The following is a 13,943-nucleotide window of genomic DNA, read 5'->3' on the forward strand; positions in this document are numbered from 1 at the left end:
CTCCACGCTCAGAGAAGATAGGTATAATACTGACTTTCCTAAAACAGTCCACTAGAGAGAGAATGGAACTGTAAGGTCTTTGGAGAGAAAAACAAAACTGTGTCCTGGCATGAAACTGGACATCCAGGGCCATGGAAGAATGGCAGAAACTGAAAGAGACCGCAGGGACTAGACAGGGGTGGGTGTGGGGATGGGGGGGGCTGAGCTCACAGCAGCCTGAGACTGACGGGCTGTCACCTGATCCATCCCCTTCAGTGGATGTCACCAAGCCTGAAGGGTATGCCTGCTACATGCTGCTTACCAAGGGACCAGGTCCTCAGTGTTAGTCTAAACTCAAACGACACGTGGTTTTACCAGAACTGGCATTTAGAGACTGACATTACCTACATATCTTCTATTCCTGTTTTATATTCAATTAAAAAAAAACAAAAACAAAAACAAGAACTATACATTGGAATTGTAATCTCAAATTCTAGACTGCACTGAAAGGCTAACTGATCATGAACAGTCGAAAAACGTTAAGGATGGAAAGGAAGACAGAAAATGTCACCCAGCACATGGCTGCTAAGCAGGTAAAAGATGCAGTACTGTGGGCCATGATTGCACCTTCCCTAAAAAAGCCAAACGTGGAAGAGCTGTGATCCAGCAGTTCCACTCTCAGCTACATACCCCAAACCTGAAGCGAAAGATTTGAGCCGACGCGTGGATGCCAATCAGCCATTGCACTATCACTCACAAGGGATGAATGGTAAATAAAATGTGGTGCCTACTTGCAATGGGATATTACTTGGCCTTAAACAGGAATGAAAATCTGACACATGGTATCACACAGATGAACAGAGAAGACATCCTGCTAAGTGAAATAAAACCGGAACAGAACACAGGGTGAGACCTGTGTTTTGTTGCTGTCTATTTTTTATGTTTTTTTTTTTTTTTTAAAGAAAGATTATCATGGATCCCAGGCTGGACTCTAACTGGCTATATAGCCGAGGACAACTTTACACTCCTGGTCCTTCTGTGTTCAACTCCCAAGTGCTAGGATTAAGGCATCCATTATCATGCTGAGTGAGGTTCATAGAATTTTTGCTTTGATAGGCAGGGCATAGAATTGGCAACCTAGAAGGAGGTACAGACAAGATCACAGAGTGGGAGGAGATAGAAAGTGAATGTTTAACAGGAATAGAGTCGAAGAAGTTCTAGAGGCCAAGGGCGGTGATAGTGGAGGACACCCTGACCACATGTCACACCACTGAAGTGCATCTGTGAAAATGGTTAAAAAGGCAAGGGGTGTGTGTGTGTGTGTGTGTGTGTGTGTTACGCTTATGAGTGTTTGCTTGTATGTATGTCTGTGTACCATGAGAGTGCCTGGTACCCACATATGATTGAAAGAGGGTGTTGGATGCCCTGGAACTGAAATTACAAATAGTAACTGTCATGTGGGTGATGGGAATTGAACCCAGGTCCTCTTGAAGAACAGCTGATGCTCTCAACTGCTTGGCCATCCCTCCAGGGCCTTGTTATGTATATTTTACTACAACCAAACATTGGAATAAACAACATTTCAAAAAAATAATAATTTAGCTTTGGGTTGTTTTTTTTTTTAAGTCAGGGATAGGAATGTGTTAGTAACTGAACACAACCTTGATGGCCAAGCTTAGGACTTCCTGAGGTAGGAATGACCCTGTCTCCCTTGCTCTTTGATAGTATGCCAGAAGCCAGGCTGAAAGTAAATGGTCCCTGTAAGTCCTCAATTCAAAGGAATAAAAACGGCGCAGTAGGTAAAACGCTTGTCATGCAAGCCAGAGGGCCTCAATTCAACCCCCAGAAACCACATAAAAGCCAAGGGGGGCAGTGCACTGCTGGAACCCCAACACTGGGGAAGAGAAGGTCCCCGGGGCTCACCGGCCAACCAGCCTATCTGGAATTCAACAGGTTCAGTGAGACTCTGTTCAGAAAACACACACACTGACAGAAAAAGACACTGAACATCAACCTCTGGCCTCCACAAACATAAATAGCATACATGAGCAAGTGTACTCATACACGGGCATACATCACACATGCGCACACACACACTCACACACACACATACACATACACTAACACACACATATGAGCACACATAGGCAAGTGTACACACACATGGGCATACATCATACACACACACACACACACACACACACACACTAACACACACACATGAGCATGCATGGGGAAGTGTACTCATACATGGGCATACATCACACACACATTCACACACACACACATGAGCATGCATGGGCAAGTGTACTGATACATGGACACACATCACAGACATCCACATTCACTCACATTCACATACACACACCCACACACCCACAAATTTTTTCTAATGGGGAAACAAATAGGTTGGTGAAACATTATCGGCAATCCCAGTGCTTGAAAATGGGGACAAGAGAATCACTATGAATTTGATGCCTGCCTGGGTGACACAGTTAGTTCCAGACCAGCTCAGACTAGAGAGTGAGATGATGTCTCAAAAAAATAAATAAAATAACCCACACACATACACCAAAACAGCAACAACAAACCACAAAGCACACGCACATACTCACACCGGGGTTTCAGTTTTTAGAAAGACAAAAAGGGTTTGCATCAGCTGGCGGAACCAAGAGTAGGAAAATCCCATCTTTTACATGCCCAGCCTCAGGCACCCGTGGGAATCAGCCCTTGCCTGCCTGGCTCCCGGCTTTGTGACCTGCTAAGCCAGCCAGCATCTTACCCGAAATGTCTGCTCCGTCTTCTCCCTGCGGGGCACCTGATCCAGAGTACCATCTGTCTGGCTCCTTCTCAGGCCTGTTGGGATGTCAGGGACATTGCTGAAATCTGCAGGGGGGAAAAAATGACAAAAGACACATGGGTGTGGTCATTCCAACCTTTAGAGAAAGAGCAATAGACAAGAGAAGGAGACAGCCTACAACTCGGAGTAGCGGTCCGGTCCTTAAAGACACCAGAGTTCCCGTACGCACACAGCTGGGGCCTGCGGGGGAAGATCTAGGCCCTCACTGACTGTAACAGCAGCACTTTCAGGCGCGTCTGAAGAAAGAGCACAACAGAATAACGGCTCCTCCCTTGTCACCTTTCCTGTTGTGGTGCCAACTACTTCACTAGGCTCTAATCTCAAATAACGCATTTGGACCAGAAATCCAGCAGCAATGACCTTTGTTGGTAGTTCCCTATTTTTGGCTAAGAGGAGCCAAAATTGCCAGGGATATCTTGGAAAAACCAATGACGTGACACCACGGACACCCACAAGTCACAACTTGTTCACTTGCGAGTGTGACTCCCTTTCTGGCATCAACCACAGCTTCATCCTGAGAGCAAACCCTCATCAACCCCCTTTCATTCGTGGTGAGTCTTAAAACCTACACTTATAAACACACACCACCTTCAACGATTCTCGCCACTCGATTTCAAGTTAACCAAAGTCAAGAGAGATGGAAAGACCCGCCTCTACACGGAATCAACACAGGGTTTTCTTCCAAGTCTGGTATTTGATAGACTGCCCCCCCCAACCCTCAGCTAGGAAAAACCAGATGGTTTCTGATCCCAGGCATCTACAAGTAGCGAGCCCGTCTGAGTAGGCTGAGCTCGAAAATAAACGAGGTGACATGGGACTGTTAGACACGACCAGGACAAAAAGCCACTGGAAGATCTGGAGACGCCAAGAGTTGAGTGGTAGAGAGGGATGCGGGTACTCTAACCCCACTGAAGATGGAGGAGAGGGTCTCCAGAACATAGCCCAGTGGTCCACAGAAATCTGCAATTTCACCTTCTCTTTCTCTTTGCCTCTTCCAACATCCATCCCACCTTACATGGACATCACGTCACACTCTAGACAGTCGTTACTATAAAATTAAATAAGCCTAGGTGTAGTGGTGCCCACCACAAAGGTAGGAACGGCCCCTGGGCAAGTTCCATATAGCAATGAAGGCAAGTATTGTCTGGGATGGCCTCTCCCAGATTCCTATCACCACTTGAAGCAACCCCTCACTAGCAGGTCCACTACAGGATAAACGAGACACTCAAAAAAAAAAATGTTCAACCTCAGTTCCTCCACTCTGGTGGCCTTACCCTGATGTGTGCTCACCTTTGTATCAGGGAGAGCAACTTTATCATTAACACAAGGAAAATCTCCCTATTCCCGTGGACACAGCAACACAACAGTGCATCACTCCACCCGTCCACCCATTCATCCATCCAATATGTGCTTTTGGTGCACCAGCTATTTCCCCCGAGACCACGAGAGGTGCTAGAGATGCAAAGATATGTAAGAGAGTCTGGGGTCTGCTAATGGGAAGAGGTGAGTGGCTGGAGCTTAAAAGAACACACAGGGCTGAGTGGGACTCAAGAGGAAAACTCACTCTCCCTGGCCACTAAAGGGTTTCATGAAGAGGAGGCACCTGACAAGGCTGTAAATCGGAGGGACGTTTATTTGTCTTAAATACACAGGCAGTAAGGCAGGGCAGGCAACAAGGGGATTCCATGAGTGGGAAGCAGCGAAGAAAAGCCAAATGGTATGGAGAGTTTGAAGTCCATCAGGGAACACGGTGAGTGTGCTGTATACAGAGAGCAGAGAGCAGGGCCTGAGATACAGGAATGAGAGGAAGGCAAGGCCTGGACAGCAAAGTAAGTCAGAAGGAAATGACTTAGAAGGACCCAGACGTTTGCAAAATAGAGTAACAGCAAATTTTCAAAATGTCAATTAAAAAATGGCTGGAGAATTGACAGAGCGTTTGAAGAGGTAAACCCCACATGGTCCTTCCTTCTACAAAGTGAGACAAGACGCAGAAAGTGAAGGCATCCAAGGAGATGCTGGATTTGGTGTCTCAGGTGGCTCAGTTGATGACCCTAGAAAGGGCAAGGCATGGAAATGTCAAGCTTAGTTTCAGCAACGCTAAGATACAACTACATCTTCCAGCAGGAGGTGGTCAGTGGTTAGGCCAACAAGGTCTTCACAGATGTGGACCTGGATGTCATTGGACATCCTGGTAAAGTCATGATGCATGAAACCTACCACAGGAAATATGAAGATTCTCTCAAAAGGACCAAGGATGGCAGAGGGATGCAGCTCAGTTGGCAGAATACGTACCAAGCACGTACAAGGCCCTGAGTTCAATCCTCAGCACCACATAAAGCAGGCATGAGGTACAAGCCTGTAACCCCAGCATTAAGGAGGTAAAGACGGGAGAATCAGAAGTTCAAGGTCACCCTTGAACAGAGCAAGTTCACGGGACTGTCTCAAAAACAAAAAAGACAAAAGAAAAACTGGACCCTGGAAACACCAATGCAAACAGGAGAAAACGAGACCCTTAAGAAGAGAAGCAGGAAGTCAGAGGAGCAGGAAGAAAAAGAGAGTAACATTGCAGAAGCCTTACAATGTGCAAGCACATCGCCTAGGTAACCAAATCAGATTAGAATTCTGCTGCCTTCACCTTGTAAACAGCAAGCTCCGTTATTTCCAGAGTTACCTCAAGCACAGGAAATATGACACACTGGCCATACATGTTTCTGTTCACAATGGAGATTTCGACAGATGCCTGGCAGGTGCTGCATGCTGGGGACAGAAACAAGACCGAGTCTCCAGTCCCATGAGGAGTTCAGACATACAAGGGCAGGAGCCCGGGAGACCGAGGGGCCAGATGGATGTGAGTGAAAATAGCATGGGAGGTGTGGGAGTGGGTGCCGAGCTAATTCTGAGTCACTCATTGAATATATTTCCAAAACTTTGCAACTTATGGGAAACTCTCCCAGCCACCGTTGGTCTCATGTGCTCATTCACTTCCTGAGACCATGCCTCAGGTAAGGAAGAGAAAGGTGTGGCTTGTACTCAGTGAACAGAACATGGATATACTTCCTGTCAACCCTGTCCACTCCAAGGACCCCCTCCCCAACACTCATCTTGACTGCTGAGAGCTTGTAGGCGCTGCTGGGGCTCCTCTGTGAATGCAGGCCTGGGCAGGCTGGCCCCTGGAAACCAACTCTGTTGCACCATACCCTGGGACCCAGAGAAACGTGCTCTAGTCACCCCCGAGATCCAAGGTAGGAAATCTCAGAGCTGTCCCACCATTCAGATGTCACAAGACACAGTGTATCTAAGCACATAGAATCCCCAGGATGTCAATCATGAGCTAGCATTGTCCTGGAGATCGACAAGACTCTTGGAGAGCCAAGCTGCACAGGGTCCATGGTCGCCAAACTGACTTCAAGAGTCTAAAACTTCAGCAGTGACTTTTGTGACAGCCTCTATCGGTCATCAGTTTGACAGCCACCTAGGACATGTCTCAGGGAGTTTCTCGATTAGGTTAATTGAAGTGGGATGACCCACCCTAACTGCTGGTGTCACCATTCAATAGGCTGGACGGAACACCAAGAGAAAACACACTGAGCACCGGCGTTCCCCTCTCTCTGCTTCCTGACTGCAGAAGCAATCAAGCAGATGCCTCAAGCTCTCACTGGCTGCTGGCTTCCCACCATGATGGACAGCAGCTTCCAAACTTCCCCACGTTCCTTTTGTAAGGAGACTTGTCATAGCAACAAATGAGGTAGTAACCTATGCAATCCACACTGAGCAAGCCCCGCGAGTTGTTTCTAGAGGAGAAATAAGGGGAAAGTACATTCTGGAAGAATAGAAAACCAGCAATAAAAAGAGTGTAGGCTGGTCAAATCTGAATGCTTATGTACACAGCTGCTTAATTAAGTATGCCGGGTACTGAATGCCTACCCACAGCCGCACCCACGTGCTGCCTACATCCTAAGCAAGAGCAGCTGAGTGAGGACATATATCCCATCCACCCCGTCAAAATCCTGGGTTTTACCTGACCAGGCCTTCTCCTCAGGACAGGCACAGTGACATATGTGAGGGGTTCTTCGTTGCTTCTGTAGGATCACACTAAGTGCATGCTCCCACCCACACTGCACCCAGGGCTGTCCAGGATCCATGACGGCAATCATTAAAAGCAGCCCAGTTGGAAACCCGTCCGCAGAGCTACTTTTGCATGTGGCATTAAATTTATGCCCTTGTCTATCTTGTGTACCTTGTAGAAATCAAGTTGGCGGGGGGGGGGGGGGGGGGGGGGGGGGCGTCTTTCAAACTGAAAACCCGACCATTTAATACGGCCAACAAGAGCTTCTATTCGGCCGCCAAGGGAAGAAGGATGCAAAGAGCTACGTGAGCGCCTACTCCCCTACATTTGATATAGAGAATCCTGCATTCAGATGGGTACCAGTTCCTGAGCAGTCAACCAGGCACCATGTCAGGAGCCAGCCAGGCTGACTCCAGACTCAACTGCCTTTCCTCCTTTTATCAGAGGTGTCTTCTAGAGGTGGACAACATGCCATTCAGTCTGTCATGGAAAGTCACTGCCTCTCTACTATGCCATATGCCCACAAGTTCTTGACAGACAAGCAGGGAAAATACAAGTCTTTAGGTATGAGACACCTAGTAATTCAGTGTCTCCCCGAACTGTGCCTCAGCACATGCCCCATTAGTGCCACTGACAGCCTCAAATCCTTCACGATTAAAGGGCAAGACCTGTGTTAAAATAGCATCTTGGGTGCCAGCCTAAAAATAGAAACTCCGGGAAATACTGAAGTTAAGATCGGTCCCATTCACGTACTTGGTGATTTTTAATCCACAGATTACAATTATATCGCTTCCAAATCTGATCTAGCACATTTACTATGCAAGACCGCATCAGTTAATGTGCAAGAAAGTAGGTTTCTCTATTTCTTTCCTGTCCTGTCAGAAGCAATACCTCATGCGAACCCTGATAGGAACAAGGAGGAATTCTCTGAAACAGTGGCCTGGGGGAAGCTGGACCGGGGCTTGTGGGCAGGGGTGTCCCTGTGGCATCCCACCTGAAGCTTGGTCCTGAGGAAGCCCGACTCTCACTTGAGGAGTTAACTGTGTTTGTCTCATCTACCTGACACATCCCATAATCCCAGGTAGCAAAGGAATAGGGAGGGCTTCCATTCTTTCCCGCCCCTGGACACCTCCCAAGTGGCAGCTGACAGACAAAGGACACCCCAGGCTGCTTGTGGCTGGCTACAGGGACAGGAAGGAGTGTTGGCTCTGGCCTTGAAGCTGCCAGGATAGAACCCGCCTAGGACGAGACAACTGTCTCTAGCAAGAGCGAGCTAAGACCCACCCGATCCGAAAGTCTGAGATCGGTCCCTGGGTCCTCAGAAGCAGCAGCTATAAATGAAACTCACTGAAAGGCCTCAGGATGGCATCGAGAACTGTGCTCCAAACCAAAAAAATTAAAATTAAGATTAAAATTAAAAATGTAGAACATTTATTTTCTTGAATTTTTGAGAAATTAATGCTGGAAGTCATTGCAATGTGAATGTGTAACCCAGAATCCGTGTGTCAGAAAGGTCACTTCCACTGACGGTGTCAGGAGATGGGACCCGACAAGGTCCTCAGGACATGACATTAGTGCACTAGAGCATGACACTTGGAGGTGCACACACTCTTCTGTCTTCTGCCACAGATGAAGAGGTCAATGGCCACTGTAGGGTCAAAGGCCAAACCTACTACTGTCCTGTCCTTGAGCTTCCAGAACTCCAAGCCAGTGTTTCTGTTTATAATTGACCCAGACTCTGGGATCACAGCAGTACAAGTGGATAAGAAAGTCGTCACAGCATCAGACAAGCTCTGCTTGTGTGGGGATAAGAGTCACCTGCAGGAGGAAGGGCGGGGCATGAGAATGGAGACTTTCATTCGTCCTGGAGCCCACCACCCAACAACTCCCCCATTTCAAAGTATATTATAGTATACTGACGGCAGCACCGTCAGGCCCAAAGGCCCTGTTTTGATCATGTATTTCTACTATCTCAAAATAAAAAAACGGTATCATTAACTACCTCCACCATTCATAAAAAGTGAAGTAGACTGCCCTAATAATGCCATAAGGAGGAAAAAAAATAAGCCAATCTGTAGCTTTTCAAAATGTAAATGGCAGACCCAAGAACTCTGAAAGCCATTGGTAAGCCACTCACCCCTGACACTGCAGGGACACAGTGACCTGTTCCAGTGTTTTCATCACAGACAACTACCAAGGCGTCATGGGGGACAGCGGGAGGGGCGCCAGAATGCTGTAACTTTTCAAAAAGGCAAAAACCTCTTGGCAAAGTTCTGAACAAAGTGAGCGGATGGCATGGTTCCCTTTGTTCAGCGTGTGCTGCATTCTGTGGAAAGGTCAAGATCCCTGCGGCCTCAAAGAGGTGGTTTGCATTGACTTAGAATCCTAGGCTCAGTTCGTTGGTGTTTTCTTCTCCACATAGGTGATGGTTAACATCATCTACTTGATCTAGACTCAATCTCTGGACATGTTTCTAGGGAGTTTCTCGCGGTGGGAAGTCTTTCTGGAAAAGTGCTCAGTGTCACTGCATGGGTTGACACCCCAGACTACATGAAAAGGAGAAAGGCAGAGAGCGCCAGCCTTCCACTTTGCTGCTTCCCAACTGTGCATGCAACAGGATCAGTAACCACCAGGCTCCAATCACCATGCCTTTATAGCTACAATCACCCACGATGCCTCTAACTAGAAGCCACAGTAAAGCCTTTCTTAAGCTGCTTTCTCAGGTATTTTGACATAGGCACAAGAAAACTAATACCGTGAAATCCCCCAAGCCACCCGCAACATGTGAGATTAATTTGGGTCCCGCAGGAGATCCATCAGCCCCTGATTGACGGACATTCAGACAACGGTTTGTGTGGACTCTGGTCGTAATCTGCATGCTTTTCGGTTTCTCAGAGCTTCCACTGGGCAGTTCAATAGATGAAGAGCTCAGAAAGAATCGAGAAGAGCTGGAGAACTCTTCGCCCATTCAATTCCTTCACTTCAATTATCTTTTGCTTTTTTCTTAACTACAAATGTGATTTTAAGAGAAGATCAATATTCGAGGCAGCAAAGCTGTCAGCTGAACCACAGCATTTTGTACCTACAAAATTGAGATTTCCGCCACCCCTCAGTTCTCCAAGCCACATTGCCCATCACACAGCTCCCTGTTAACCTGGCATATGAAAAGGCAGCATATGAAAAAGGAGCCCATTTGCAAAGAATGTTGTGACGCTCCTCCATGTGAATCGGAAGTCCGTGAGCTTTGTATAGCCACCGTGGTTCTTTTTTGCTAGTTTAGATTTCCCTGAGTTTTATTCATGTTTTCACTTTAAAGTGCAGTGGCCTGTGGCACCTTTTCATGAAGGACATTTACTGTGCTCTGTCATCCAGGCAAATATTACTTGTTGATTGTCAAAGAAACAGAATGGCAATAAGATACTTAAATGAAATAATAAATACACACTTCAGAGGCTGAGAAAAACAGAACTGGCCCCATTCAAGGTTAGGCAAGTCCTAACCTGAATATCCAACCAAAAGATCATCATTTAATGCCACACATTATTATTAATAAAAAATTTAATCTACTTGTCTGGCTGTAAGATTCTCCATGTGTGAATGTCTCTCTCTCTCTCTGTGTGTGTGTGTGTGTGTGTGTGTGTGTGTGTGTGTGTGTATTTTTGTGTGTGTGCAGGTGCCCATGCAGGGGAGGGTACACACATGTGTGGAGGTCAGAGGTTAACTTCAGGTATCACTCCTCAGGACATCATTTAAACAACAACAAACAAAGTTTGTTTTTGAAGAAGGAATCTCTCATGAGCCTGGAATTTTCCAAGCAGGCCAGGATGGTTGACCAGCTAACCCCAGGGGTGGGCCTGTCTCTGCCTCCCCAGAATTACAAGCACACACCACCAGGACTAGGTTTTGGGGGATTTTGGTGGTGGTGGTGGTGGTGCTGGTGGTGGTGGTGGTGGTGGTGGTTTTTTTGGTTTGTTTGTTTTACATGGGTCCTAGAGATCAAACTCAGAACATTAGGCTTGTATGATAAGCCCTTTACCCTGTAAGCCATCTCCCAGTCCCTCCATTTCGAAACTTACTTATATTCTGTGTCTAGGACATTCAGAACAGCCATTTGAATGTCACCATGAAGCTTGCAGCAGAGAAATGGATTCTATCACTATATACACATCCTGCCAGAAAAACATAAACTTCATAAATCTCCCAAGTCCACTTAACCCAAGGTCACAATCCAGTGGGCGATGCAGCAAGTGTCGTGACACACAGAAGCAAAGTGCAGGTAGTGAACGCTCGCTGTTAGCATTAACCTAATCTAGAAACTCCCTGAGACAGGTCCACAGGGTCTGACCCAACGGTCTGGTGACAAACCTCCTCGAGTCACAGAGAAGTGAGACCAGCATTTTCAGGGGAGCAACAGGCAGCTGGCTACCGCCATGCTCCACATAACACTCGGCCTCCTTAGAAGGATAAGAGCGCGGAGCAGGAGGCACGTTCCCTCAGACGCCACCCTTGTTCTCCAGGTGGCCTACGATGATGACTTGGGAACTGTGGTCATTCCAAGCCAAAAGAAAAAGGGGCGTGGGGAATAAAGGGAGCATTCCCAAATTATACCTGGTCCTGCTAGACAGGGGCGCTGTCTTGGAAAAACAACCAGGTGACAATTAATTTTATTCAGGGGCATGTGACAGACAGCACTATATAACAGCCGATTAGAGATACGCTCTCCTCCCCTCTCCTCTCTCCCCATATCTCCCAGCCGGGGTTTCATGTAGCCCAGAGCCTTTGTGATTACAGGCGTGTAGCAGGCCTACTTCATACGGTGCTAGGGACTGAAGAAGGGCCTTGGACATGATAGGCAAGCACCACCAACTGAACTATATTCCCAGCCCTAAAGAATCCCAGTAAAATGAATTTGAACTCCAAAAACTCTCAAAACCAGTTATTTGGAGTTTTATATCAGGGCCCTGGGAAAGAAACGTAGCCAAAGATCTGTAGAAAATGGAATGGTGTTGTGGGAGAGGAGACAAGGGATGTCCCTTCCAGCAAGAGCTACTATTCTACAGCACAAAACGGTAAAATAAATGGAATATTATTCTGCTATGAAGAGGGATGAAAAGTTGATTCGTGCTACAATATAAGTTGTGGGAGTCCATTTTCAGGTTCCTCATGGCTTTACCCAGCAGGTCCACATAGAGGATGATTAGTCCATGGGCCTGGGTGCAGGTGTCTGAGATGGTCTGCACTTGGCTGTGCTGGGGGAGGAGGTCTTTTGCTCCACCCCTTGGTGTTTCTATAAACACCCTGGGGCAGAGACAGTCGGGGCCCATTGGAAAAGGCTCCAGGCCCTCTCGAGGCTATTCTTTATTTTCTATCTGTTTATCTCCACATTCTAAATCCTTCAATCTAGTATTTCCTGCTGTTCTCACTCAAGAAAACTCTGGGGAACTGTGGGGTTGGTGGGTAAACGCCCCGCAATAAGTGAACCTAGAAAAGATTGCACTAGGGGAGGAGAGAGCAAACAGGACAGGCTATAGGAGAGAGCTAACCCGACAGGCTACTGAAGAGAACAGATATGGCAGACGACACATTGAGCAACCCCATTTACACAACACGACTTCCTGGGAGGGAGGGTGAAAACAAGGGCTACTTCTGGGGTTGGGGTCAGAGGACTTCTTTTTGGGGGTGACAGAAATGGGGAAATAAGTAGCAGTTGTGGTCACACAATTTCATGAAGACACCAAAAAATATCATGGGAAGGTGCACTTTCAAAGTAAACCATCTGGTGTGTGAATTACATTATGCTCTTCTAAGGAAGGTTACGAATCAGTGCGGATTATACAGGAGACAAATTAGGATTTATAATGCCACTCTGCTGCAATGGAATTCTAAGAACAAGTTGCAGGAAACGTGGCCACATTATTACAGGCTAGTGAGGCTCACCATGAACCATCAGAGTGGCACAAGAAAGAACATTTTGGAACTATCACTGTGAACAACGGGATCCCCAACAACTCACAACCAAGAGGAGAAATCCCAAACACCACTGGGCAGGTGGTTCCTAACTGGCATTCCCCAGCCTCAGGTAAAATGGAGCTAAGACAAAAAGAGCCACCATCAGTCCCGTCCCACCCTCTGCACCTGCTGTACCACAAGGGGCAGATGACGACCAGGCCTTACCTTACATCTATCGTAAAGGAAAAGTTATGCAAACGCGAACACTTCCCACAGGGATGGAAAAACAGCACAGTGACTAAGACTGGCTATGACCTTGTCTGAGTTACCAGTGGCACCGTGTGCCTGGGCCTTGATTTACCCAGCTGCGAGAGTAAGATAATAATATGTCTCTGCTCCACCAGACTGAGTGGGGGATAATTAGCGTTCCTGGGGCCTCCTGTGATCTTTGCAATGGAGACAGCCTGCCATTACCCCAGTGTGAACCAACACCTCTCCCAGCAGTCGGGACCTGGGGCTCTATTTAAAGAGGTAATGGGATTTGCTGCAAAAACACAACGCTAATGCTTGGCTTTTTTGACTTTGTAAACTTTTTATAAAACATGGGTCTTGTGACAGAAGTTAAATTGTTCCTTAAATCCCATTTAAATAAATGAACTTTAGGAGGGGGGGAAAAAAAGGAAAAAGCCCTAACTGGCTTCCCCATGCTTCATCTTGAGAGGATGACTCAGGAAATAGAAGGCTGTGCCCACAGTCATGTAGAACCAGGCCAGCAACTAGAACCAGGTGTCCTTGCTCAGGACCCATAGCCCTTTATAAATGCTCCTGCCACCAATTTAACTCAAACCCATGCTCAAAACTGCCCTACCTTGGAGATGGGGAACCCAACGCCCCTTTCTAAGTGTGGTTTGGGTTTATCTGTGCCGTGGCAGAAATGGCAGGGCAGACATGAGGAACAGCCAGTCCAGGTGGCACTGGCTCACTCCAAGGCGATCTGCTGGCAGACACATGAGGCCAGACCATCTGGTTCTCTGCCAAACACAGTCATGAGCCAGCCTGGAGTCCCCCATCTGGGAGGCAGTCAACTGC

At 47.2% G+C, this 13,943-nt stretch overlaps 1 protein-coding gene across 1 annotated transcript in view; it reads right to left on the reverse strand.

Annotated features, from left to right (window-relative positions):
- Nucleotides 1–13,943, reverse strand: part of Tiam2 (TIAM Rac1 associated GEF 2) — a 111,341-nt gene that overhangs the window by 43,586 nt on the left and 53,812 nt on the right. The window contains exon 14 of the mRNA XM_052750911.1: nucleotides 2,762–2,865. Within this exon, the coding sequence (XP_052606871.1) occupies nucleotides 2,762–2,865 (104 nt within the window). The remainder of the gene's footprint in view (nucleotides 1–2,761; nucleotides 2,866–13,943) is intronic.

The sequence above is a fragment of the Peromyscus californicus genome, unplaced genomic scaffold (assembly GCF_007827085.1).
Source record: "Peromyscus californicus insignis strain IS unplaced genomic scaffold, ASM782708v3 Scaffold_22__1_contigs__length_63687245, whole genome shotgun sequence".
Lineage (NCBI taxonomy): Eukaryota > Metazoa > Chordata > Mammalia > Rodentia > Cricetidae > Peromyscus > Peromyscus californicus.